Raw genomic sequence first — 25799 nt, 5'->3', positions numbered from 1 at the left:
AATGTTAAAAGGTGTTGGAGATGTCTGAGGAGAGTGGATGTTTTGTAGTCTTTTGTCACAGCCATATGAGAACACATTGGATAATATAATCCAACTACATGAAAGATGGATGGATGACACTCTCCTTTTTTTCTCTCACTATGCCCCTCTTCCTTTCTTTCTCACTTCTCACCGCAGTGTTTAGGAGTGAACATCAAATCTGACAGACAGTGAGAACATAAAAATCCTTTTAGCTTTCTGAAAATTGAAATCTCTTTCTCTCTCTCTCCCTCTGTTTTGTATGTCTCTCTCTGTATCTCTCTCTCTCCCTCTGTCTGTTCATTGAAGTTATGCTGAAAATGTGTTACACTTGTATGACCTGTCTAGTCACATAGGGCAGGGGACTTGTGAGCCTAAAAGCAATGAAACAGCAACTCTGAACTCTGTAATTAAAGTGTCACAGGCTTTTAATGATAAACCATCTCAGTGTACATTTATAGTTTTACTACTATCAGTAGTGTTGTAATGTCAGCTCTTCTGTGACTCAGCAATGATATAGTGTGAAAAATCTTATGTACTCAAACATTATAATGTGGATTATGTAAACATATTTATTTGCAGGTTTACTTCCGCTTTATATACATTATATTATGTTTGTTGTGGTTTGTTCTGTGGCCACACAATTGAAAGGGTAAAGAGTCAATGAAACTCTCCCACAGTTTTTCATTGCTGAACTTCAAGCTGGGTTACAATCGATCTCCAATAAAAGGTTGGTATGTTTCACAGCTGCTGGGCATATAATTTTTACCAATCGCAACAGTCCAATAAAGCAACCGATAAAGCAGGAGAAACATTGTGGGTCTGGAGGCTGTTAAAGGGACTCAAATTAACAGCCAATCAGAAGTCACAGTGAGCATTTACGTGTATATCATTGATCTTTATGAAAAGTGGTTCAGACAGTTTCAAATCCATTGCAAAGCAGTGTTTCATGGAGCACATTTCAAATGTAGAAGCCCTTTCCATCCTGTCAGAATGACAACTATCTGACTCAGAGATTTCCTTCTAACAATGTTTTCAGTCATTGTATACCAAGTAATTATACATCCGACTAAATAAATACTATTTAATTAGTTTGTTTGGAGGATGATTTAGTCATATGTCTATTTTTCCGGTAAGCAGATTAAAGAAAATTTTTAAGTGCTTGACAGGACAATACAACATGCATTTTTTTATTTGCACTCACTAATTGTGTGTGTTTGAACCAAATTGTTTTTCCGATACTTTTTGCAACAGTTTATGTTTCATTTGCCACTCACTGCTTCCAATTGGATAATTATACCCCCCTTCTGTGCTTTTCATTTGATCAGCACCCAGTTCTAGTACAACTGACAGAATTCCAAAGTAGGAATCTGACACTTTCCAAACAGTTTGAGTGCATCATGTGCCATGATTGTAATCTGGTTCTTTTCTCTTTTTTTCAACAGCATGCCCGATTGGGTCCTATAAAGCAGTTGCAGGCTCAGTTTCATGCACAGAGTGTCCGGCTAACAGCAGAACCAGTTCAGACGGCTCTAAAATTTGCGAATGTCGGAGTGGATTCTACCGAGCACAAACTGATGCTAACACCACTGCTTGCACATGTAAGAGACCAACCAGCTAAATGCAACAATATGTGACTAATTATTTATTGGAAGACAATGTATAAACAATTCTCACAAACATTCGTGTAGCCAGAATTTTGACTTTTAGCAATAAAATCTGTGTCAAGAACCACCAACTTTGACAAGAAGAGTCCATCTTTACTCCCAGAAGTTGCGTAAAGTCAGCCAGTCAGGTTTGAACTGGTGATTTCAGCTAGCTCTTGCCATTTTATGTGTGCAATATGCATCAGACGGCCCGTGAACAGACTGTGGGCGGTCTGTGTACATGCTGTCTGAGACTGAGATTAATAGAGGGTAATCATTAGAAGACTGTGGAGATTGCGAGGTCCGTTACTAATGATGTTTGTGAATAATCTTACGTTTTATTTCCCAGGCCCTCCGTCAGCACCGCTGTCTCTATCCTGGGAGTATGAGAGTTCAGAGGGTGGGGTTTCGCTACGTTGGAGACCTCCCAAGGACATGGGAGGTCGGAGTGAAGTGTGGTATGGGGTGGTGTGTCGAATCTGCCCTTCTGCCACTAACACCCCACCTAGCATGTGCTCCTGGTGTGGAGAGACAGTCACTTTTTCCCCTTCTCAAAATGGCTTAAAACAGACAAAAGTTACCCTCAAAAACCTGCTCACTAGAGTCACCTACCTCATACAGGTACTTAGCCATGCTCACATGCACCTAATTCATATAGATACTGAGCTTACAATTTCGAGAAGCACCTGTCTTATACTGAGAATACAATACACAAAAGAATGATTGCATTTTTGGAATCTTTGCCACATTGTCTTCCACCATCAGAGTACAAGTTGGCTCATATTAAAACCTACGACTTTTACTCCCAGAGAGAAAATAAACGAACAAACACACAATGGAATGATTTTTCCAGTTTAACCCCTAACCCAAACCTAACCATAATTTTTATAGAAATATAATAAGACAATACATTTTGTGTACCATGGATGAAAGAAAACATCAGGTTTGGAATGAGACAAGGAAACCGTATTCCAGGTTACTGACATACATCAGTCATTTGTAATGCATTAATAAATATGGAATGAGTAACCAAATTAATTTGCATACATTTTCTTTCTAAAAAAACAAAAAAAACAAAGTGTTAGATGCTTGTATGGTATCAGTTTGGGGGGTGGATCTGATTTGTTGGTCTCAATGGGCATAAAAGTCATGCCTTTTTGTGTGAGCCAAGTCGTACGATGTCTTACAATTTCGTAATCTCATGCAAATTAATACAAAATGCCATGAGGGGCAGTGGTGGCTCAGCAGTTAAGGCTCTGGGTTACTGATCAGAAAGTCGGGGGTTCAAGCCCCAGCACCACCAAGATGCCACTGTTGGGCCCTTGAGCAAGGCCCTTGACCCTATCTGCTCCAGGGGCACTGTATCATGGCTGACCCTGCACTCTGACCCCAGCTTAGCTGGGATATGTGGAAAAAAAATAACTTCACTGTATATGTGTAAATGTGTGATATATAATTAATTATTATAATAATGAGGCTAGATTTCAAAGTTGGGATTTTTAGTGAACAGTACACTTAAAGGAAAATTCCGGGTTCAATAGATTTAAGCTCAATCAACAGCATTTGTAGCATAATGCTGATTAACACAAAAATTAACTTTGACTCATCCCTCCTTTTCAATTCGAGGTTACAGTGAAGCACTTAAAATAGAAGTGAATGGGGACCATTGCCTTTCATTTAAAGGCAGAAATGAAGCTAAGTCACTTACATTCATTATTTTGTTAAAACTCATGTAATATTTGAGCTGTAAAGTATTTTAATCCTTTAAACTCTGAAGGTGTTTTTTTTTTCAGTGGCATACCCAAAATTAAAGACTTATAATTTGACAAAAAACAAAAACCAAGTAGGGTCAAGTGTTTGATATCATTGTAAATAAAACTTTTCAAATTTTTTAATGATATAGATTATGATAAATTCTGAGACTCTCAGCCTAAGAAACTGCTGAAAAATCACAAAAAAACGTATTTATCCTATTGTCCAATAATGTCTCCAAACAAATAAAACATAATATTTGTACATAATAACTAATTACACATGCAAATACAACAATGACTAAATGTTTGCTCTCTCTCCAAAGCATGCAGGCATGAGTAAGGAGATCTCATTCAATTCCATTATGTGTCATTTGAGCCATCATTGAGTCTGTATCATGTACTTGGAACCATCTAGTGGTGGCCTTATGTAATTACAGTGAACGATCCTCTCTGTCCATATTTGGATGACTTCCACCTCTTGTTGCAGCAATCTGAATCCTAATACGATTGGTTTAGCATTCCATGATGCTTGACAACGTATTACATAATTTCCGATAAGGTCAACCGATCCAGCAAAGCTAATGTGTTTTTAGCCAGATAGCACTTTCCGTGCTGTGTGCACATTGTGCTTTGTGTGGATTATCTAATGACCTATGCATCCAATTACGTTGTGTGTGGGCTCATTTTAAAGATAATCACCCCCTCTAAGTAATGGTATAGTTTATATTCTGTTTATTTTTCGTGAAGTTATAAGCAAAAATGCGGCAAATAAGCAACACCTGTTTACATGTAACATGTATGTCAAAGACATATACTAAGCTATTACTCGCTATATTTTTGTCTCAGTAAAACAAATAGGCTGCTTGTATTCTTCTCTTTGAGAGCTTTCCAACAACATGACACACGGCTATTTGATCAGTTTGATGTTTTTACTGATTACAGTAATATGTGCAGTGCAATGTTTTTTATAAATTATCAAAACGGAACACTTTGATTCGGAAGAACTTGTTCAGTTTTGGTCATAATGCCTACATGCATTGCAAAATAGAGATTCTAAGCTTTCAAATGATACCTATTTTGTGTTGGTCAAGACTGTAGTTAGTAATCTTTTTATAATAATTTATTTCTTGAGGGCCCGCTTGCGGGTTTGTTGACATTGCATCATGGCATGGCATCGTCATCATCAGGTTTTGAGTCAAAAGTCCAATTGCACAAATGCTTGTTTTCTTTTTTCTTCTTTGATTTTCTCCCCTTTTTCTCCCCAATTTGGAATGCCCAATTCCCAATGCATTCAAAGTCCTCATGGCGGAGTAGTGACTCGCCTCAGTCTGGGTGGCGGAGGACGAATCTCAGTTGCCTCCATGTCTGAGACCGTCAATCCACGCATCTTATCACATGGCTTGTTGAGCACGTTACCGCGGAGACGTAGCGCGTGTGGAGGCCCACGCTGTTCTACGCAGCATCCATGCAAAAATCACAGAGAGCGAGAACCACATTATAGCAACCACGAGGAGGTTAACCCAACGTGACTCTACCCACCCTAGCAACAGGGCCAATTCGGTTGATAGGAGACCTGGCTGGATTCGAACACTCCCTGGATTCGAACACACGACTCCAGGGGTGGTAGTCAGCGTCAATGCTTGCTGAGCTACCCAGGCCCAAACAAATGTTTGTTTTCTGAACAAAATAAGTAACACCTAGTTCAAAACTGTATTAAATTAGAAACTTTTTTTTTATTCTGACCTCCAAACTAAAATTACAATATCATTAAATTTTTCATAATGAATTTTCATTATTATAATTGCTCTTGGGTAAACAGGTGAATGCAATAAAATCACACTGCATACCTTAAGGCAAGGTTAAACTACTGTATACACTGAAGGTAGATTGTAACTGAAAGGTTGACCTTTGTTCATAGGACAAGGATGTTTTTCATAAAGGTTTGGGCATGTTGTCACATTTTATTGGGGAAAATTGTTGCCATGCATGTTTTAAATGCTGTAATCATTAATTACTAAATCTGTTGGCCTAAACATTTTTTTTAGATTTTTGTATGTCATCTTTTACATTATTGGTGTCTCATGGATTTTTTTTGTGATTAAAAAACTGAGGCAAAGTTAGCTGAAAAGCCAATGAATAAATAAAAAAAGCCATTAAATAAGCCATTAAATACCCCTTACAGCAGGGGTCTTCAGCCATTTTCTGGCCAAGGATCCCTTTGTGGGTAGAAAGTCAGAGCAAGGACCCTTGTTAAATATTGTATAAAATTGAGTGTTGTGTTTTATGCCTATAAAAACGTATATGGTGCTACGGTACTATATTTTTTATGTACATACTTCATGATGTTTACATTGCAAAGCCATTGAAATAATCATTAAATGAGGCCCTGCTGAAAAGAGCAGCTAAAACCAGCATAAGCTGGTTGGCTGGTTTTAGCTCGTCAGGCTGGTCATGCTGATCTTAGCTGGAGGGTGGTCTTAGATGGTCAGGCTGGTCTTAGCTGGTCAGTGTAGTCTTAGCTGGTCAGGGTGGTCTTGGCTGGTCAACAGAAAGAAACAGATAGACCCTGTCCATGCAGAATAAAACAACTTTTATAAGGTTACTAAAATGGAGTCTTCATCTCATGTGAGTGATTGATTTTATACATATATTTCAAAATTACTGTTCATTTCATTGAGTAAAAATTTGTAATGAGGAAAACAATGAGTCCTGTCTTGTATATGTGGAACGTTAAGGACTGTGTATGCCAGCTTGATAATCTCAGCAGTAACTATTTATTTACCCTAGGCAAGTAAGCTATTGTTCTGAAAGCAAAAAGCAACTAATAATAATAAAAAAAACTGTAGGCTGTCATCTGCTCAACCACACAGCACGACCAACGCAAAGCAGACACGTTTTACTCACGCGACCCTCCACTGCAGCGCTGCTAAACCTGATGTGTGTCGTGCATTAAGCGGCTCGTGATGAGCGGTGGTCGTGTGAAGGGTTTGTCCAGGCTGCACGCTTCTACTGACTAGTGCAATTTAGTCACACTTTAAGATTTGGCATGCAGCTGCGAAGGACTTCAACATGTGGAGAGACTAAAATTCATACTTCTCTCTCTCACTGTCGCTCGCGTGCAATTGAGTGAGTGACTATTACAAAAGCCAATGGTGGATTAAGCAATAATTTGTGGACCCCCTGCAGTACCACCATGGACCCCCTGGTGGTCACGGACCCCCTGTTGAAGACACTTGTCTTACAGTGTGACAACATTTTTTCAGTATATTATCACAAATGTTTGTTAAATAGCTTTTTTGTAGCCACTACTTTATGTGCCTAAGGTACAGAAATTGACTATTGAAAATAAACCTAACTTAGGAAATATTCACTGGAGTAAAGAAGTGTGACAACTAGCCCCTTTTCCCCATATACTTCAACAGATTGCCCAAGATGGCTATTATTACTATGCCTTTTATGCACCTTATGTCATTATTATTACTCCTTATATTACAGCGCCTTATGCACATGGAAGAATGTAGCTGCAATGAGTTGTGAATGATTTTACAGGTTCAAGCAATAAATGAAGTGTCAGCACTGAGTCCGTTTCCACCTCAGTTTGCCAGCATCAACTTCACCACCAGCCAATCAGGTAAGACTAAAGGAAATGTATGCTGCGAACATGTATTAGTGTGGTTATATGTGTGCACCAAACTGTAAGCTCAGTGTATCTACAGTATGTCTTTCTGTGTCTGTCCCCTGTCATCACTATCTCTATGTCTAGACTTTCTCAACCCCTCTTGGTCTCACTTCCTCTCCCCATGGTCCACCCTTTCAGTCCATCTCTCTTTTCTCCTCATCATTTCTCATCCTCTGCTATCTGGACCCCAATGACTTTGGGTCACGATATCCTGTCAACTCATATAATAGTCAAGAAAGCAGAGAGAGACAGAAAGAGATGAGAAAATGGAGAGAGGATAATCAATGTGGCAGTGCACAGAAACTTTCGAGACAAAGGGGGCAATTCTGATGTCTCTCACTGTTTCTTTTCTTCCTTCTACTAGTTATCGCTACCTCCATTAGTTAATTTATATGGCTGACCATTAAATGGATAGTTCACCCAAAAATTTAAATTTCCTTCATCATTAAATTACCCTCATGCTGAGAATCTTAGCCTCAGTCGCCATAAGCTGTCATTGTATGGAAAAAAATATGCTTTCAAGTGAATTGTGACTGAGGCTGACATTGTGCCTAACATCTTTTGTGTTTTCACTGAAGAAAGAAAGTCATATGGGTTTGGAAGAAAATTAGGGTGAGTAAATGATGACAGAATTTTCATTTTTTGGTGAACTATCCCTTTAAACTTTGAGCTGTGTTCAGCAGCACTTAGTCACCTATCTGTGCTCTTCCACATGACTGATTAACAGACAGAGATATTAGGGTGAGATGAAGGGGGTCAGGGGACTAGGGAGAGAGCGGTAGTGGAGAATGGTTAACTCATGACCTCATTAGCATGAATGAGGCTTCAGCAATGTCTAACTAACCGTCAAACATGCACCAAAGCATGACGTAATTGCCTCATTACATTTAGCCCTATATTTGCATGTGAATCGGCATGTGCACGAACATTTACAAAAATCAAAACATTCATAATGAGGAAAGCATGGAATATCTAAACAAAGCAGAAGTATGCCGCATTGAAATGAAATGAGCCCCCATGTGGTCACTATTATAATTATACATTTGCGTTTCAGTGCCCTCTGAGGTTCCAATGCTGCACCAGCTGAGCAGAGTTCAAGACTCCATCACCCTGTCTTGGCCTCAACCTGACCGGCCTAATGGTGACATCTTGGAATACCAGCTCCGATTCTACGACAAGGTCATTACTGTAACTTATCCGAAATCTTAAATCAACATAAAACTTTGTGCATCACCTTTGCCCCAGCCCTTTCATGCTTTTTCAAAATTTGGTCATTACTTACTCACCCATATGCTGTTCAAAACCCCTATGACTTTTAGTAATTTTGAAGAATGCACTCTAAAGCTTTCGGTCCCTAACATTCTGCCTAGCATCAAATTTTGTGTTCCATGGAAGAAAGAAAGTCATTCGGTTTGCTATAACATGAATGTGAGTAAATGATGACAGAATTGTCATTTTTGGGTGAACTGTCCCTTTAAGAAGATAACATCCACAAATAACACAAATGGTGCTCTCTCTCTCTCTCTCTCTCTCTCTCTCTCTCTCTCTCTGACAGGGTTCTGATGAGGACAATGCGATGAGTGTGTTCAGTGAAACTAACACAGTTACAGTTGGAAGTCTGATTCCAGGCTCCATCTACGCCTTCCAGATCCGTGCTCGAAATGAGAGAGGCTACGGACCCTACAGCCACACTATTTACTTCAGCACTCTAGCAATAGGCAAATACATAATTTACTGAAATATATCATATACTTCCACACATAATGTATTACTCTAGCTAACACTATGGCTATGCAATATAATCTTGATCTATAACAAAGGTCTTTTACATTTACTTTAGTTATGCAATATATTGTACTTACTTTAAAATGCTTGATTTTATTGGACCAGTCTTGGACTAGGTGAAAACTTTGGCACCTTATACATAAAAATTACTGCCTGTGCATTATTATGCGCTTTACAAGATTCAAGAAATCTTTTATAAAAGCACCTATATAGTATACTGTAAGAGATATAGTTTCTCTTTACTAGGAGGTACTGTATGTTTCTACGACTCTGCTCTAACTAATCCCATGTTACTTTCTAGAGGAGCACTCCAAGCAAATTCAAAATCGTCTGCCTCTTATGATTGGATCAGTGATGGGGGGAGCAGCATTTCTATTGGTTGTGATAGCGATCATCATCGTGTTTGTATTTCGAGGGTATGCACAACAAACCTTTTACCTCACACAGCTAGGTATTTTTATATATACTGTATATTTATAAAAACATGAAATAAATACTATGTTGCTGATATTTCATGTAAAAACACAATTGATATTTATTGTATCTTTTTCCACTAGTAAAAGGCGAGAGAGCCCTTATAGTGATAGACTTCAGAGATACATCAGCAACAGAGGTGAGAGTATGTCAATTATATGTGAGCTGCAATGCATGCTTGCATATATTTTTGTGATTTCCAAGTCACTACTATAGAATATGTTGTTTAAAGGGATAGTTCACCCAAAAATTTTAATTCTCATTATTTACTCACCGTCATGCCATCCCAGATGTGTATGACTTTCTTTCTTCTGCTGAACACAAATGAAGATATTTAGCAGACTATTTCGGCTCTGTAGGTCCATACAATGCAAGTGAATGGTGGCCATTTAGAACATTGAAAGTCCAAAAAGCACACTAAGGCAACATAAAAGTAATCCATACGACTCTAGTGCTTAAATCCATATCTTCAGAAGTGATATGATAGGTGTGGATGAGAAACTTATCAATATTTAAGTACTTTTTTACTATAAATTCTCTTCTCTGCCCAGTAGGTATGCACAAAGAATGTGAATCGCCAAATGCCAATGAAGTAATTGAATAACTGATATTGATCTGTTTCTCACCCACACTTATTATATCGCTTCTGAAGACGAATTTAACCGCTGCAGTCTTATGGATTACTTTTATGCTGCCTTTATGTGCTTTTTGGGCCTTCAAAGGTTTGGCCACAATTCACTTGCATTGAATGGACCTACAGAGCTGAGATATTCTTCTAAAAATCTTCATTTCTGTTCTGCAGAAGAAAGAAAGACATACACATCTGGGATGACATGAGGGTGAGTAAATGATGGTAGAATTTTCATTTTTGTGTAAACTATCACTTTAATGGACATAACTCATACATATACAGCATGGTATGTAATACAGCCCCCAGGAGAATGAAGAGGAAAACACACAATGTTTTCACTTGATTTTTTCATCTTCCACAGTGGACTGTATTTAAGCTAGTGTGTAATTGTTGCTATTATGCAATAACTGTGCTTCTGTAAAACACTTTGCCATAACACCACAGTATTGAGGGGTTTATCAGACCTTTAGTATTTTGACAACAAGCGATAAATCTCCTGCTGTGTCAGTAGTTTCTTTGTTTGTTGTGCTGACTATGGTATACATATTTGTGGTATTACTTACTTGGCCTAAAAACTTGAGAACTCTGACAGCATGTCTGTAACAGAACCAGTTATTAGATAGGCTCTTTGCATGACGTTTAAAGGGATAGTTCACCAAAATAAAAAATCTATCACAATTTACTAACCCTCATGTTTTTCCAAACCCCTAAGTCCTTTTTTCTGTCATAGAACACAAAAGGAGATGTTAAGGAGAATCCTCAGTCACCATTCACTTTCATTGCATATTTTTTCCATACAATGAAAGTGAATGGTGACTGATGCTTAGCATCTCCTTTTGTGTTCTATGAAAGACTGAAAGTCATACGGGTTTGGAACAATATGAGGGGGGAGTAAATGATGACAGAATTTTCATTTTTGGGTGAACTATCCTTTTAATGTGGATGCTGTTTTTCATCCAGGTGGGGTGAAATATTACGTAGATCCCTCCACTTATGAGGACCCCAGTGAAGCGGTCAAAGAATTTGCACGAGAAATTGACCCTGCTCACTTAAAGATCGAAGAGGTCATTGGTGCAGGTTAGTACATTTTTGAAAGTCCATTGCTTTTCTAGAGGCAAGATAACATAAACCTAACAAGTGAAAAAAAAAAAAGAAAAAAAAAGAACAAGTATTATGGATTCATTCTTTGGCTGTTATTTACTGAGGTGAAAATGTTTTAACCTCCATTTGAAAAACTTTCTAGCTCACTTTGGAGAGGTGTCCCGTGGTCGGTACAGGCCACTAGGTCGTAGAGAAGTGCTGGTTGCAGTTAAGACTTTGCGTAGGGGAGTGACAGACCGTGAGAAGAATGTGTTCCTCAGTGAGGCAGGAGTCCTTGGCCAGTTCGATCACCCCAACGTACTGAAACTAGAGGGGGTGATCACTCGCACCCCTCCTGAACGCATTATCACAGAGTTTATGGAGAACGGTCCCCTTGATGCCTTTCTCAGAGTAAGACTGCATTCTTACATATTACAGGTTGTTTTCTTGCTTTTTACTTGTTATTTCTGACCTTACATTCTTTAATGCTCTCTAACTCTTTCATTGAATTGTAAAGGCGCACTCAATCATTTTTTGTTTATGTTATGCTGGACTTACATTGACACCTAGAGGCGTGCATGCAGCATCACATAAAAGCAATTGTTTTCAGTTATCGATGCTATTGAAGAAATACACTATTTGCACTCAGCCATGTTTAACTTATTCCATAAGTGAAATTGTCAAATAACAGGCTGGATACCAATATCAAGCTATTTGACTGGTAATTTGAGCTTAATATATCCATCCACTTGAGGCGACCCGCTCCATTTAAAATAAATCAGCTCTTATTATGACTTGAGTTTTCGTCTAATGTGAGTGTAGAGGATTATAAACCTACTTTTGAAAAGTACTATTTATTTCTTTATGTGTAAGAATAAATGTGAGAAAAAAATATTACTGAGTGCACCTTTAATAAGCTTTTCTCTCAAATGATACCAATATTATATATATTTGCATTTTTTTAAAGGAAAACGAGGATCAATTCAGCGTGTTACAGCTGGTGGGTATGGTGAGAGGTATTGGAGCTGGTATGCGCTATCTTTCAGAGCGGAATTTTGTGCATCGTGACCTTGCTGCCCGGAATGTTTTGGTGAATTCGAACCTGGTGTGTAAAGTGTGCGACTTTGGCCTATCGCGATTAATGAGGGGTCTAGACCACAACATGCCCACCTACACTGCCTCATTGGTACGCTATGATGTCTGGAAATGTTGAAAACACTGCATAGCTAAATGTTTAAAAGAAGTCTCCTTTCCCACCATATTAATAATATCGACTGTCATCCCCCCTCTTTTTCCCATCAGGCAATCTCTTATCATGCAACCTTTAATGAAGTGTGTAATTTCTGCGCCACCAGTGTCAGAACTGCAAAAATAATAATTGTTTTCAAACAGGTTTCCCGAACACTTCCCCCTGTATGCCATTGGCCGAACAAAAAAATAGTTCCGCCCCAAACTCACACCATTGTATGAGTCAATGTTGCTATGTCGGGTTGGTTGTTATGCTCAAACAAACATAGCAATGTTTTTTAATACCGCCACAGAGACAAGGTTTAACACTTTTAAGGAAAAATCAACCTACAAATGATTTACTTATAGTTGTCTCTGCATATTATGTTGGGACAGGAGAACGTTTTTTTTTTTTTTTACATCAAAAATACGACAAATCTTTAATTTTGTTTGTAAAATGAATTCTTCTCAACCCTTTCTCAACCCATTCTCAACCCCACTGTTGCTTTTGAGGGACGATGTAGCCTGCTGTTATCTTTTTAGGCCTAGACATCTTTGCATTTTACTGGGAGATTTTGTGCCTTCTTAAAAAGCAATATAATCATGTTTAAAAGGATTGTTCACCCAGAAATGAAAATTCTCTTATAATTTACTCACCCTCATTGCATCCCAGATGTGTATGGCTTTCTTTCTTCTGCAGAACACAAACAAAGATTTTTAGAAGAATATTTGTAGGTCGACGTAGATGTAGTGATACAATGCAAGTGAATGATGGCCAGAACTTTGAAGGTCCAAAAAGCATATAAAGGTAGCTTAAAAGTAATCAATAAGACTCCAGTGGTTTAATCCATGTCTTCAGACGCGATGTGATAAGTGTGTGTGTGATAAACAGATCAATATTTAAGTCCTTTTTTACTATAAATCATCAATTTCACTTCCATGTTCTTCTTCTTTTGTTTTTGCCAATTCTCATTCTTCGTATATATCACCACCCACTGGGCAGGGAGGAGAATTTATAGTTAAAAAGGACTTAAATATTGATCTGTTTCTCACTCACACTTATCATGTCACTTTTGAAGACATGGATTTAACCACTGGAGTATTAAGGATTACTTTTATGCTTTTATTTTGCACTTCAAAAATTCTGGCCACCATTCACTTGCACTGAATAGACCAACAGAGCTGAGACATTCTTCTAAAAATCTTAGTTTGTGTTCAACAGAAGAGAAACAATCATACCCATTTGGGATGGCATGAGGGTGAACTATTCCTTTAATTGGTGTATTCATTGCATTTAATATAATTATTCTTTCTGTCTGTCTCTCTCTCTCTTTTTCAGGGCAGTAAGATCCCTGTACGGTGGACAGCTCCTGAAGCTTTCCAGCATCGTAAGTTCAGTTCAGCCAGTGATGTCTGGAGCTTTGGGATACTTATGTGGGAGGTCATGTCATATGGAGAACGTCCGTACTGGGACATGAGCAACCAAGAGGTGAGGTCAGACCTGATTTTCATCCGAAGCTGTGACAAAGCAGAGATATGAACTAACTGGCAGTAATACATTTCACTAAGCAGTCCACTAGAGGGAGCTACTGGACCTTTACATAAGCAGTCACATAAACAAACCATAGTATAGAGAAGGCGTCTTCAACCTTTTGCCAAGGCCCCCTTTGTGGATAGAGAGGCGAAGCAGGGACCCCCCTGTTACATATTGTATAAAACTGAGTGGTACATTTAAAGCCTGGCTATAATAACACTGGTATAGTTCCATATTAATGTATTTATGTACTTTTTGTGATGCTTACATTGCATTATTAAACATTTATCTGAACATTATCTTTGGTTGAAGTTAAGTTATTATTGTATTTTTGTTTTTAAGCATATTATTATTTTTTCACAAACATTAATCATAGATCAAACAATAATTGGTTGACCCCCTGCAGTACTACCTAGTAGGACCCCCTGTTGGAGAGCCCTGGTATAGATTGAGTGTGTGAACTTCAGGTTGGGATTTAAAGTTTGCATGTTATTTATTTATTTTATTTTTATGTACAGTTGTGCTCAAAAGTTTGCGTATCCTTGGAGAATTGGTAATATATGTACCATTTTTAAAGAAAACATGAGTTAGAAGGCAAAACACATTTCTTTTATTTCTTATGGGATTCATATTCAACTGTAGGTTATAACAGAATGGCATAATCATAAAACAAAACATGGCAACAAAGAAAAAAATGAAATGACCCCTGTTCAAAAGTCTGCATACCCTTAGTTCTTAATACTGTGTATTGCCCCCTTTAGCATCAATGATAGCCTGCAGTCTTTTGTAATAGTTGTCTTTGAGGCCCCAAATTCTTGCAGGTGGTATAGCTGCCCATTCGTCTTGGCAAAATGCCTCCAGGTCATGCAAAGTCTTTGGTCGTCTTGCATGAACCGCACGTTTGAGATCTCCCCAGAGTGGCTTGATGATATTAAGGTCAGGAGACTGTGATAGCCACTCCAGAACCTTCATCTTTTTCTGCTGTAAACACTGGAGGGTCAACTTGGCCTTGTGCTTAGGGTCATTGTCGTGCTGGAAAGTCCAAGAGCGTCCCATGCACAGCTTCCATGCAGAAGAATGCAAATTGTCTGCCAGTATTTTCTGATGACATGCTGCATTCATCTTGCCATCAGTTTTCACAAGATTCCCCGTGCCTTTAGAAAATACTTCATGAAAATACACACCCCCAAAACATCAGTGAGCCACCACCATGCTTCACAGTGGGGATGGTATTCTTTTCACTATAGGCCTTGTTGACCCCTCTCCAAACATAATTGGATCATAAAGCTCTATTTTGGTCTTGTCACTCCAAATTACAGTGTGCCAGAAGCTGTGAGGCGTGTCAAGGTGTTGTCGGGCATATTGTAACCGGGCTTTTTTGTGTCATTGGCGCGGTAAAAGCAACTCGACCATGCAGCTCATTTTTGTTCAAGTATCTTTGTATTGTGCTCCTTGAAACAACCACACCATCTTTTTCCAGAGCAGCCTGTATTTCTCCTGAGGTTACCTGTGGGTTTTTCTTTGTATCCCGAACAATTCTTCTGGCAGGTGTGGCTGAAATATTTCTTGGTCTACCTGACCTTGGCTTGGTATCAAGAGATCCCTGAATTTTCCACTTCTTAATAAGTGATTGAACAGTACTGACTGGCATTTTCAAGGCTTTGGATATCTTTTTATATCCTTTTCCATCTTTATAAAGTTCCATTATCTTGTTACGCAGGTCTTTTGACAGTAATTTTCCGCTCCCCATGGCTCAGTGTCTAGCCTGCTCAGTGCATCCACGTGAGAGCTAACAAACTCATTGACTATTTATACACAGACACTAATTGCAATTTAAAAAGCCACAGGTGTGGGAAATTAATCTTTAATTGTCATTTTAAACCTGTGTGTGTCACCTTGTGTGTCTGTAACAAGGCCAAACATTCAAGGGTATGTAAACTTTTGATCAGGGCCATTTGGATGATTTCTGTTATCATTATGATTTAAAAAGGAGCCAAACAACTATGTGATAATAAATGGCTTCATATGCTCACTATCCTTAAATAAAAGACAGTTTTTTGCATGATCAGTCATATTTTCAAAATCAGTGCCAAAATTTCACAATTTCTGCCAGGGTATGCAAACATTTGAGCACAACTGTATGTCGTCTTGGACTTACACTTACACCAAGGAGCATGGATGCAGCATCATTAAACAGTTATCACTTATTGAGGAAATCTTTGAAATTTACTATTAACAGTCAGCCATGATTAATTTAATCCATAAGTGAAAGTGTTGAATAACAGGATGGTTACTGAGATTAAGTGAGTAGCATTCAGCTGGTCATGTGAGTCCCATGAGGGGACCCTATCTATGTAGAATAAAACAGCTTTTATAAGGTTACTGATATGACTGGAGTCTTCATCACACGTGAGAGCTCATGATTTAATACATGTTTCAAAATTGCAATTAATTTCTTTAGAAGTAAGACTTTTTGCGTGCTGAGTGACTCCGTCAGGCTTCCTAAGCAACTAATTGGCCCGCTTGCTAGGGAGGGTAGAGTCAAATTGGGTTAACCTCCTCTTGGTCGCTATAATGTGTTCTCGCTCTCGGTGGGGCGCATGGTGAGTTGTGCGTGGATGCCACGTAGAATAGCGTGGGCCTCCACACGCGCTACATCTCCGCTGTAACGTGCTCAACAAGCCACGTGATAAGATGCACGAACTGACTCTCTCAGACGTGGAGGCAACTGAGATTCGTCCTCCGCCACCCGGATTGAGTCACTATGCCACCACGAGGGCTTAGAGCGTATTGGGAATTGGGCATGCTAAATTGGGGAGAAAGAGAAGAAATTCCAAAAAAGAAACAAAATACTTTTTTAATGAGGAAAAACTTACTGAGTGCACCTTTAAGTGGCTTTGAATGTAATTCACATAGAGAGGTTCACAGGTAGTTAGAATATCAGGAAATTTTATGACCTCAATGGGTGTGTGCTCACATGCTGACTATATTAATAATAAATATTTCCACAACATATTCTCCCTGTCTAATGATGATTTTTTTTTTCTAACTTAGATCTTGCTGTTTATTGGTTCCTCTTTTACCTGAATTACTTGTCCACCCCTCTTTCTTTCTATTTCTCTGTGCCCCATACAATTAAACACTTTTTCAGGGGTCACCTCTTCTCTAATTACTCTGTCTCTATAGGTGATGAAGGCAGTGACTGATCAGTACCGCTTACCAGCTCCAAACGGTTGTCCCCCGGCTCTTCACGGTCTAATGCTGCAGTGCTGGCAGGCCAACAGGCAGGACCGACCAGGCTTTGATTCTCTCCTATCATCCCTTGACCGTCTCATACGGCACCCTGCCTCCTTGAAGTCCGAACACATCCGGTGAGATGACATTTCACACATTTAATTAATAGGCAACAAATATTATATTACATGTTTCGATATATTCTTCTTTTTTAAGTCCCACTCAGCCACTCCTTAGTCCAACTCCTACTGACCTCTCATCAGTAGTAACAGTCGGTGATTGGCTGACGGCTCTAAAGATGGACCGGTACAAAGATGCATTTGAGAGGGCACAGTACCACAGTTTGGAAAGAGCAAGCATGCTCACAATGGAGTAAGTGCTTTCCCTAGTTATATTTCAAAATAACAAAACTAATATACTAACACATCTAGTGTGACATGCTGTACTCTATCTGAAACCATTTTAAACAACAATTTGCTAATTCCTTTATAATTATTATGCAAGCAGCTGTTATTATCTGCATATTAATTAAAAGAGACTATATGGATTATTTCTGCTTTTAAACATTCGTCACACCACAAGACCAATAAAAAGGGATAGTTCAACCCAAAAATTAAAATATCTGAGCTCTGAAGGTCCATACAATGCAAGTGAATGGCGACCAGAACTCCAAAAGCTCCAAAAAGGACATAAAGGCAGCATAAAAGTAATCAATAAGACTCCAGTGGTTTAATCAGTGTCTTCTGAAGCAATTTAGTTGGTTTTGGGGCGAGAACAGACCAAAATATAACTTCTTTGCACTGTACATTTTGACAGCAGTCTCCTTGGTGATCATGATTTCAAGCTCGATTACACTTAGCTCCCTTTTTAGTCTGTTCTCACCCAAAACCAACTGGATCGCTTCAGAAGACATTGATTAAACCACTGATGTTATATAGATTACTTTTATGCTGACTTTATCTACTTTTTGAAGCTTTTGGAGTTCTGGTTACCATTCACTTGAACTGAGATATTCTTATAAAAATCTTTGTTTGTGTTCAGCAGAAGAAAGAAAGTCATACACATCTGTGATGGCATGAGGGTGAGTAAATGACGAGAGGATTTTCATTTTTGGGTCAACAATCCCTTTAAGCACTGATTACAAAAAGGTGATTAAAATAAGCCTGAAATAAATTGTAAGTTACACGACCTAAGATATATACTTTTCTTTATACATTCAAGTGTAGTTGATGAATAATGTGTCCATGGACTTTTTTAGCAACATCAAGATTTAAGTTTAATATGTACATTGGCGGCCAAAAGTTTGGAAAAATGTACAGATTTTGCTCTTATGGAAAGAAATTGGTATTTTTATTCACCAAAGTGGCATTCGACTGGTCACAATGTATAGTCAGGACATTTTGAAAATAATGTTCAGAACTTCTTAAACTACTTCAAAGAGTTCTCATCAAAAAATCCTCCACGTACAGCAATGACAGCTTTGCAGATCCTTGGCATTCTAGCTGTCAGTTTGTTACTCAGGTGACATTTCACCCCACACTTCCTGTAGCATTTGCCATAGATGTGGCTGTCTTGTCGAGCACTTCTCACGCACCTTACAGTCTAGCTGATCCCACAAAAGCTCAATGGGGTTAAGATCCATAACACTCTTTTCAAATTATCAAATTATGTTGTCCAATGTCTGTTTCTTTGCCCAGTCTAAACTTTTCTTTTTGTTTTTCTGTTTCAAAAGTGGCTTTTTCTTTGCAATTCTTCCCATAAGGCCTGCACCCCTGAGTCTTCTCTTTACTGTTGTACATGAAACTGGTGTTGAACAGGTAGAATTCAATGAAGCTGTCAGCTGAGGACATGTGAGGCATCTATTTCTCAAACTAGAGACTCTGATGTTCTTATCCTCTTGTTTAGTTGTACATCTGGGCCTTCCACGTCTCTTTCTGTCCTTGTTAGAGCCAGTTGTCCTTTGTCTTTAAAGACTGTAGTGTACTTTGTATGAAATCTTCAGTTTTTTTGGCAATTTCAAGCATTGTATAGCCTTCATCCCTCAAAAGAATGATTGACTGACGAGTTTCTAGAGAAAACTGTTTTTTTTTTTTTTTGCCATTTTTGATCTAATATTGACTTTAAGACATGCCAGTCTATTGCATACTGTGGCAACTCAAAAACAAACACAAAGACAATGTTAAGCTTAATTTAACGAACCAAATAGCTTTCAGCAGTGTTTGATATAATGGCAAGTGATTTTCTAGTACCAAATTAGCAATTTAGCATGATTACTCAAGGATAAGGTGTTGGTGTGATGGCTGCTGGAAATGGGGCCTGTCTAGATATGACCAAAAATGACTTTTTTCAAATAGTGATGGTGCTGTTTTTTACATCAGTAATGTCATGACTATACTTTGTGATCAGCTGAATGCCACTTTGGTGAATTAAAGTACCAATTTCCTTCCGAAACAGCAAAATCTGTACATTATTCCAAACTTTTGGCCGCCAGTCTATGTATACAAAATATATATGTATATCTTAGGTCTTGTAACTGGTCACTATTTCTTTTATATTTTTCATAATTTGTAATCCCCTTTTGCATGGTCCTGTGATGTGCTGAATTTTTTTTTACAAAGACAAACATTCCATGTAGTCTTTCAAATAATATGATGTTACTAGATCTGTATGCATAATATTATAAAAGAATTAGCAAAATGCTGTATAGAATAGTTTTAGATGGAGTATAGCATGTCACACCACAAACTGGGAAAATCTGAACCTAAAACCTGTGCTTCGTGTGGTAAGATCTAAACTAAGTGGTTGATTCAAGTAAGAAATATGTACTGTATATATTATTTAACATGTCTTAATTGAACGAGTGTAAAAGTTACCATCCATTTTCCCTGATCCAACTAGATGTAAAAATATTGTCAAAAATTTTGGCTAATCGATTAAGTAAAGTTATGACATCACTTATACATATAGATCAGGTGGGGTTTATTCAGGGCCGTAGCTCTTCTGATAACATCAGGCGTTTCATCAATATCATGTGGTCAGTAGCGAATGAACAATCTCCGGTCGCTGCCATCTCACTTGATGCCAAAAAGGCGTTTGATTTGATAGAATAGGATTATCTTTTTAAGATTTTGGAAATATACGGGTTCGGGAGTACATTTATTGGTTGGAGTAAGTTACTTTATAGACACCCTGTAGCAGCGGTACAAAAAAATGGATTAATTTCAGATTATTTTACTCTGGATAGGGGCACCCGGCAGGGTTGCCCTCTTTCCCCATTATTGTTCTGTCTTGCCCTGGAACCATTAGCAGCCGCGATAAGAAAGGAGGATGATTTTCCAGGGGTGGTGGCGGGAGGTGTGCCGCATAAGCTTCTGCTTTACGCAGATTATATTTTATTATTCGTCTCTGACCCTATTAGATCTATGCCTTGCCTCCACAGAATTATTAATTCCTTTTCTAAGTTCTCAGGATACAAAGTCAATTGGGCTAAATCCGAAGCTTTGGCTCTGACAGTGTACTGCCCAGTAACGGCTTTTCAGCCGGGCGCCTTCCAGTGGCCCCAACAGGGCATTCAGTATTTGGGTATTTTATTCCCAGTAAATTTGTCTGATTTAGTTAGAGTTAATTTTGACCCTTTAATAAAAAGGTTTTCGAGCAATGACAGCAGATGGGCTTCATTACATTTATCGATGATTGGGAAGGTTAATGTTATTAAAATGAATTGTATTCCAAAATTTAACTACCTGCTACAGTCTCTCCCTGTAGATGTCCCCCTCTCTTATTTCAAGGAATTTGATAGCATAGCGAAGTCCTTCATTTGGAATGGTAAACGTTCCAGATTGAATTTTAATAAGTAACATAGGCCAATAGACAAAGGAGGGCTAGGCCTTCCCAAGATTTTGTTTTATTACTATGTGTTCAGTCTCAGACATTTGGCTCATTGGTCACTTCCACCTGAGAGAGCCCCTCCCTGGTTTGTTATTGAACTGGCAGTTCTTGCCCCTATTTCGCCATTACAAAGTATCTCTATCAAACTAATCGGAAAAGTTAAGTTACACCCCGTTATTTTGCATTTACACTCGGTATGGACTAAAGTGTCCAGATTGTTTAAATTGGACACTTATTTAAATGTTGCCTCGAGCATATGGCAGAACCCAAGACTGTGTATTGGCAAGTCTCCTTTCTGTTGGCCGGAATGGATTGTGAGGGGGGTTGCTACACTCGGTGACCTATGAAAGTGGTGTGTTGAGATCGTTTGAAAACTTGGTCCAACATTTTGGGATCCCCAGACCTCAGTTTTATAGGTATTTACAACTGCGCCACCTGCTTTGCACTATTTTTGGGAGTAGCACACATCCCCCTAAGGAGGCAGATGCTTTGGGAGAGGTGATTGCAGCTTTTGGAAAAGGTCATGAGGCATCAGTGTACTACTCCCTGTTAATTCAGAGTATGGGGGACGGAGCCTTAACTTCTCTCAAGAGAGAATGAGAGAAAGATTTCAACTTGGCATTGGAGGAAGGAGTGTGGGCTAAGATTCTTAAAAACATTAAGTCTGCATCTAGTGATGCAAGGGTGCATCTTATACAATTCAAAATTTTGCATAGATTTTATTGGACCCCCTCTAGACTGTATAGGCTTGGTCTTAAAGACACACCCACCTGCTGGAGATGCCAATCGGTGGATGGAGACATGGCCCATGTTTTTTGGTGGTGTGTCAAGATCCAGAAATTCTGGTCGAAGGTTCAGAATTTTGTGTGCGATGTGGTGGGCACTCGGGTTTCATTTTGCCCCAGAATTTGTGTTCTGGGCGATGGGGTGGTCATCGATGTGGGGGATGGCCATATAGGGAACTGGGTTCTGACATGTGTGATGATCGCCAGGCAGGTTATTTTTAGGGGTTGGAAGTCAGCTGGTGCGACCCATATCCGGAGTGGTGCACGGAGGTTGGGAGGGTGGCAGCTTATGAGGAGGTGTCATCTAGAAGATGGGGTGGCTTGGATAAGTTTGTTTGGAAATGGGGCAGGTATTTGGAGTTTTTGGAGGACTCTCGGGTGGGGTGTGGAGAGAGTAATGTATTATAGTTTGTATGATTATTATGTGTGTGTATGTATGTATGTATGTGTATATATATGTATATGTATTTATGTTTGTATATGTATGTATGTATATGACCACAGGGTTTTTTTTGGTGGGGGTCGGGGAGGGAGGGGGTTGTAGGGTTTAAATGTTGATTTTATATATATATATATATATATACATATACATGTTTACATTTCATTGTAAAAAAAAAAAAACATGTCTTAATTGACCTGACTACATTAGGTTACACCAACAAAAATCTATTTTTAAGGATTAGGTCAGGCACAACTTTGTACATTGCAGGACAAGTCAACTTCTCAAAAGCATTTCAGATCAAACTACCCTCATATAAATTTTAACCTACAATCTTGATGCTGCTAAAAAACCGTTATGCAACTACCCACATATTTCTGTATTAGTGCTGTAAATACAATGCACCCCTTCATGTTATTTACCTCTCTCTATATCTCTCAGGGATGTGCAGGCTCTAGGAGTGAATCTGCTTGGTCATCAGCGGAAAATCGTAAATGCAGCTCAGCAACTCAGGACACACCTCACTCAGGGACATGTGGAGGTCTAAGGCTTCCCACTTTGTGTTGTACATGCTTAATGATGTATTTCACAGCGTGTGGCAGCCCGTGGAGGTGTAGGAACACTGGAATAAAAAGAGACAGAAAAAGGAAGAGACGAGGAGCCAAGAAAAAAAAAAGAGCATTTTATTATTACTTTTTCACCCATTTGTGCCACCCTTCCTTGCTGAACTGTTGTCTTCCATATTGCTCTTTCGCTTACATTCTCTTTCAATGTTGCACTACCTCTCACCTTTTCACTTATCAGTTCATTACTTGATGCCATTCAGTATGAACTTGCGCCTTAAAAACACAAAAAAGAACAATCTTTTCCCAATCAGTTGCAAGGACAATCATAGACTTTAAATGGACAGTAACTGACTGTTATGTCTTTGTTGGCACTTTTGGTCAATGACACTAGATTTTTTTTTATTAACTACTGTATATAACCAGACAATACTCTCATTGGTTGCTAACTGAAAACCACCTAAAAAACACCTAAAGGCTCTCAGTTTCTGGACCAATGTCTAATGTCATACAATAGTTGTGTGAAGTTATTCAGGTACACAAACATGAAAGTTTTATTTTGTGAGTAACAATCTTACACTACAGCCACAGTATTTCACTACTTACCTAAGACTACCTAAGGGGCCGTTCAGAACGAACGCGTTAAGGCACCAAAAATCAATAGCTAGATACTTCAGAGCAACAAACAAAACAGAACACACGTGTTTGAGGTTAAAGATGTCGGTTTAGTGCATGTGTACATTGAATTAATTGAAATGCAAAAACATGTTCGGTGTGAACAGCCCCTAAGATCTGTGACATTCCATGATCTCACATCACATTCAAAAGCACCATCTGTGCTGCTGTGATAGCCAGTCCCTGAGAACATTTCCCTTTACCAATCCCAAACTTGTCCACTTTAGGCCCCTACCTATAATACCCATGTACATGACTATCTCACCCTGTAAATGATGTGGCATAAAGTCACACTGTAATATATGAACATTATTAAGTAGTGTTGCAGTAAATGTCATAATTTCTGGCTAATGTTAAAGAAAGAGAGACACTTGTGTATATTTTAGGTGTGTGTGTGTGTGTGTGTCTTTGTAACTTGCAATGAACAGATGAAAGAATCTGTGTAGTGCTGCTGAAGTTAAAACAAAAGTGTTTTCTTGGGCGTAAGAATTGATTCCTGTGTAAAGAAATATGTTTAAAAAAAAAAAAACGGGGAGTGTATGTTCAAGTAGTTGTATATTTGGATCTGTTTGATTGTACAGTTGTTCACCACTATTCCATTATTGTGGAAATTTGTAAAATATATATGATTTTGTTTAAAGTTGACTACTGTCTGATATGTCCTAAACATTTAGTATTATAATCAAAAGTTTATTCTCAAAGGGATAGTTCACCCAAAAATGAAAATTCTCTCATTATTTACTCACCCTCATGTCATCCCAGATGTGTATGACTTTCTTTCTTCTTCTGAACACAATTGAAGATTTTTAGAGGAATATTTCAGCTCTGTAGGTCCTCACAATGCAAGTGAAAGCTGACCAAAGTTTTGAAGCTCCAAATTCATAAAAGTAATTCATAAGACTCCAGTGATTTAATCAATGTCTTCAGAAGCGATATAATAAGTGTGGGTGAGAAACAGATCAATATTTAAGCCTTTTTATACTATAAATCTCCAATTTCACATTCACATTCTTATTTTATTTTTGGCGATTCACATTCTTCATGCATATCACCAACTACTGGGCAGGGAGGAGCATTTATAATAAAAAAAAGTTTTGAATATTAATCTGTTTCTCACCCACACTTATCTTATCACTTCTGAAGATATGGATTTAACCACTGGAGTCTTACTTATATGCATTTTGGAGCTTCAAAATATTGGTACCCATTCACTTGCATTGTTTGGACCTACAGAGATTAAATATTCTTCTAAAAATCTTTGTGTTCAGCAGAAGAAAGAAAGTCATACACATCTGGGATGGCATGAGAGTGAGTAAATGATGAGAGCATTTTCCTATTTGGGTAAACTATCCCTTTAAGAAATTGAATGTGTCCACAGTAGCTTAAAGCAAAAATGAGTCTTTACTCATCATCACACTGTTATAGCTCTATTGTATTATTCTCATCTCCCATAAATATCTTAGAGTCAGCAAAGTGTCATGTATCAGACACAGATCAGTGTGAGTCAGCTTTACCTGGAAGTGGACATATATTCTCAGTTTGAGATCAGGTCTGGTAGGGGTAATGTACACAATTCAGGATGTTTTCGAAGAAAGTAGGGAAAACACCTTTATGTTACAAAATATGCATATCCATTACTAGTCTTTGTCGTTACGCAGGTCGTATGCAGTGAAATGTTGCTGATCATTCTAAATTTCTACTGTGAGAGCAGAAATTTAGAATGATCAGCAACAGTTCACTTTGTCATAGACTGTAACAATATAGCACACAGTGTATAGGTTAGTGAAAAGCGTCTTGCAAAAATTCATCAAAGCTCTGCATTCTTGATTCTTTTTGACCTTGCTGATACTGAACTGAACCTGTCACTTTAACTACAGCACTAAAATAAGTTGTTTGCAAACATTTGCTCTTTGTGGTATAACAGGATGAAATCACACACACACTAATTTGCACATGAAAATCTGAAAACATCCCAACATCACAAAAACAACACAAGGTGGTGTAACTCACAAAAGATGTTACTCCCAGAAGGTGTCCAGCAGATATGTGCTTTTTAATGCAAAACAACACCTACAAAAAAACAAACAAAAAACAAAAAAACACCCATTACTTAACAATTGGTCCAAGCTAATGATCCATATATTACCACATACTGAGACCTTCACACAAGCCATTTAAACCAAACACCATTGGCCAACCATTATTATTAATGTACTGACCATCACCAAACCTATTTGTCTCTTATCTCATCTATGAATCTATTTGGAGACTGAAACTTACCCTTTGCCTTAGTAAATAACATTTAACCATATCTAAAACTTTTCATAGTTCATAGTTGATATGAAAAATATATCAGGTGTCATTTACACCCAGCTTACTGACACTGC

The 25799-nt window shown here is 38.3% G+C and overlaps 1 protein-coding gene across 2 annotated transcripts in view; it reads left to right on the top strand.

Moving 5' to 3' along the window:
* The window catches only part of LOC127454574 (ephrin type-B receptor 5-like), a 92770-nt gene extending 68764 nt beyond the window's left edge, over positions 1-24006 (top strand). For both annotated transcript variants that reach the window (XM_051721863.1, XM_051721864.1), the window contains exons 6-19: positions 1464-1619; positions 2014-2285; positions 6968-7049; positions 8152-8276; positions 8653-8815; positions 9184-9298; positions 9440-9495; positions 10948-11064; positions 11231-11478; positions 12035-12253; positions 13634-13783; positions 17015-17199; positions 17279-17434; positions 22616-24006. In XM_051721863.1, the coding sequence (XP_051577823.1) occupies positions 1464-1619; positions 2014-2285; positions 6968-7049; positions 8152-8276; positions 8653-8815; positions 9184-9298; positions 9440-9495; positions 10948-11064; positions 11231-11478; positions 12035-12253; positions 13634-13783; positions 17015-17199; positions 17279-17434; positions 22616-22721 (2150 nt within the window). In that variant the 3' untranslated portion in view covers positions 22722-24006. The remainder of the gene's footprint in view (positions 1-1463; positions 1620-2013; positions 2286-6967; positions 7050-8151; positions 8277-8652; positions 8816-9183; positions 9299-9439; positions 9496-10947; positions 11065-11230; positions 11479-12034; positions 12254-13633; positions 13784-17014; positions 17200-17278; positions 17435-22615) is intronic.
* The last annotated feature ends 1793 nt before the right edge of the window (positions 24007-25799 follow it).

The sequence above is a fragment of the Myxocyprinus asiaticus genome, chromosome 16, assembly GCF_019703515.2.
Source record: "Myxocyprinus asiaticus isolate MX2 ecotype Aquarium Trade chromosome 16, UBuf_Myxa_2, whole genome shotgun sequence".
In the NCBI taxonomy this organism is placed as follows: domain Eukaryota; kingdom Metazoa; phylum Chordata; class Actinopteri; order Cypriniformes; family Catostomidae; genus Myxocyprinus; species Myxocyprinus asiaticus.
Note: the sequence above shows the minus strand (reverse complement) of the source record. Positions and strands in the feature narration are given on the sequence as shown.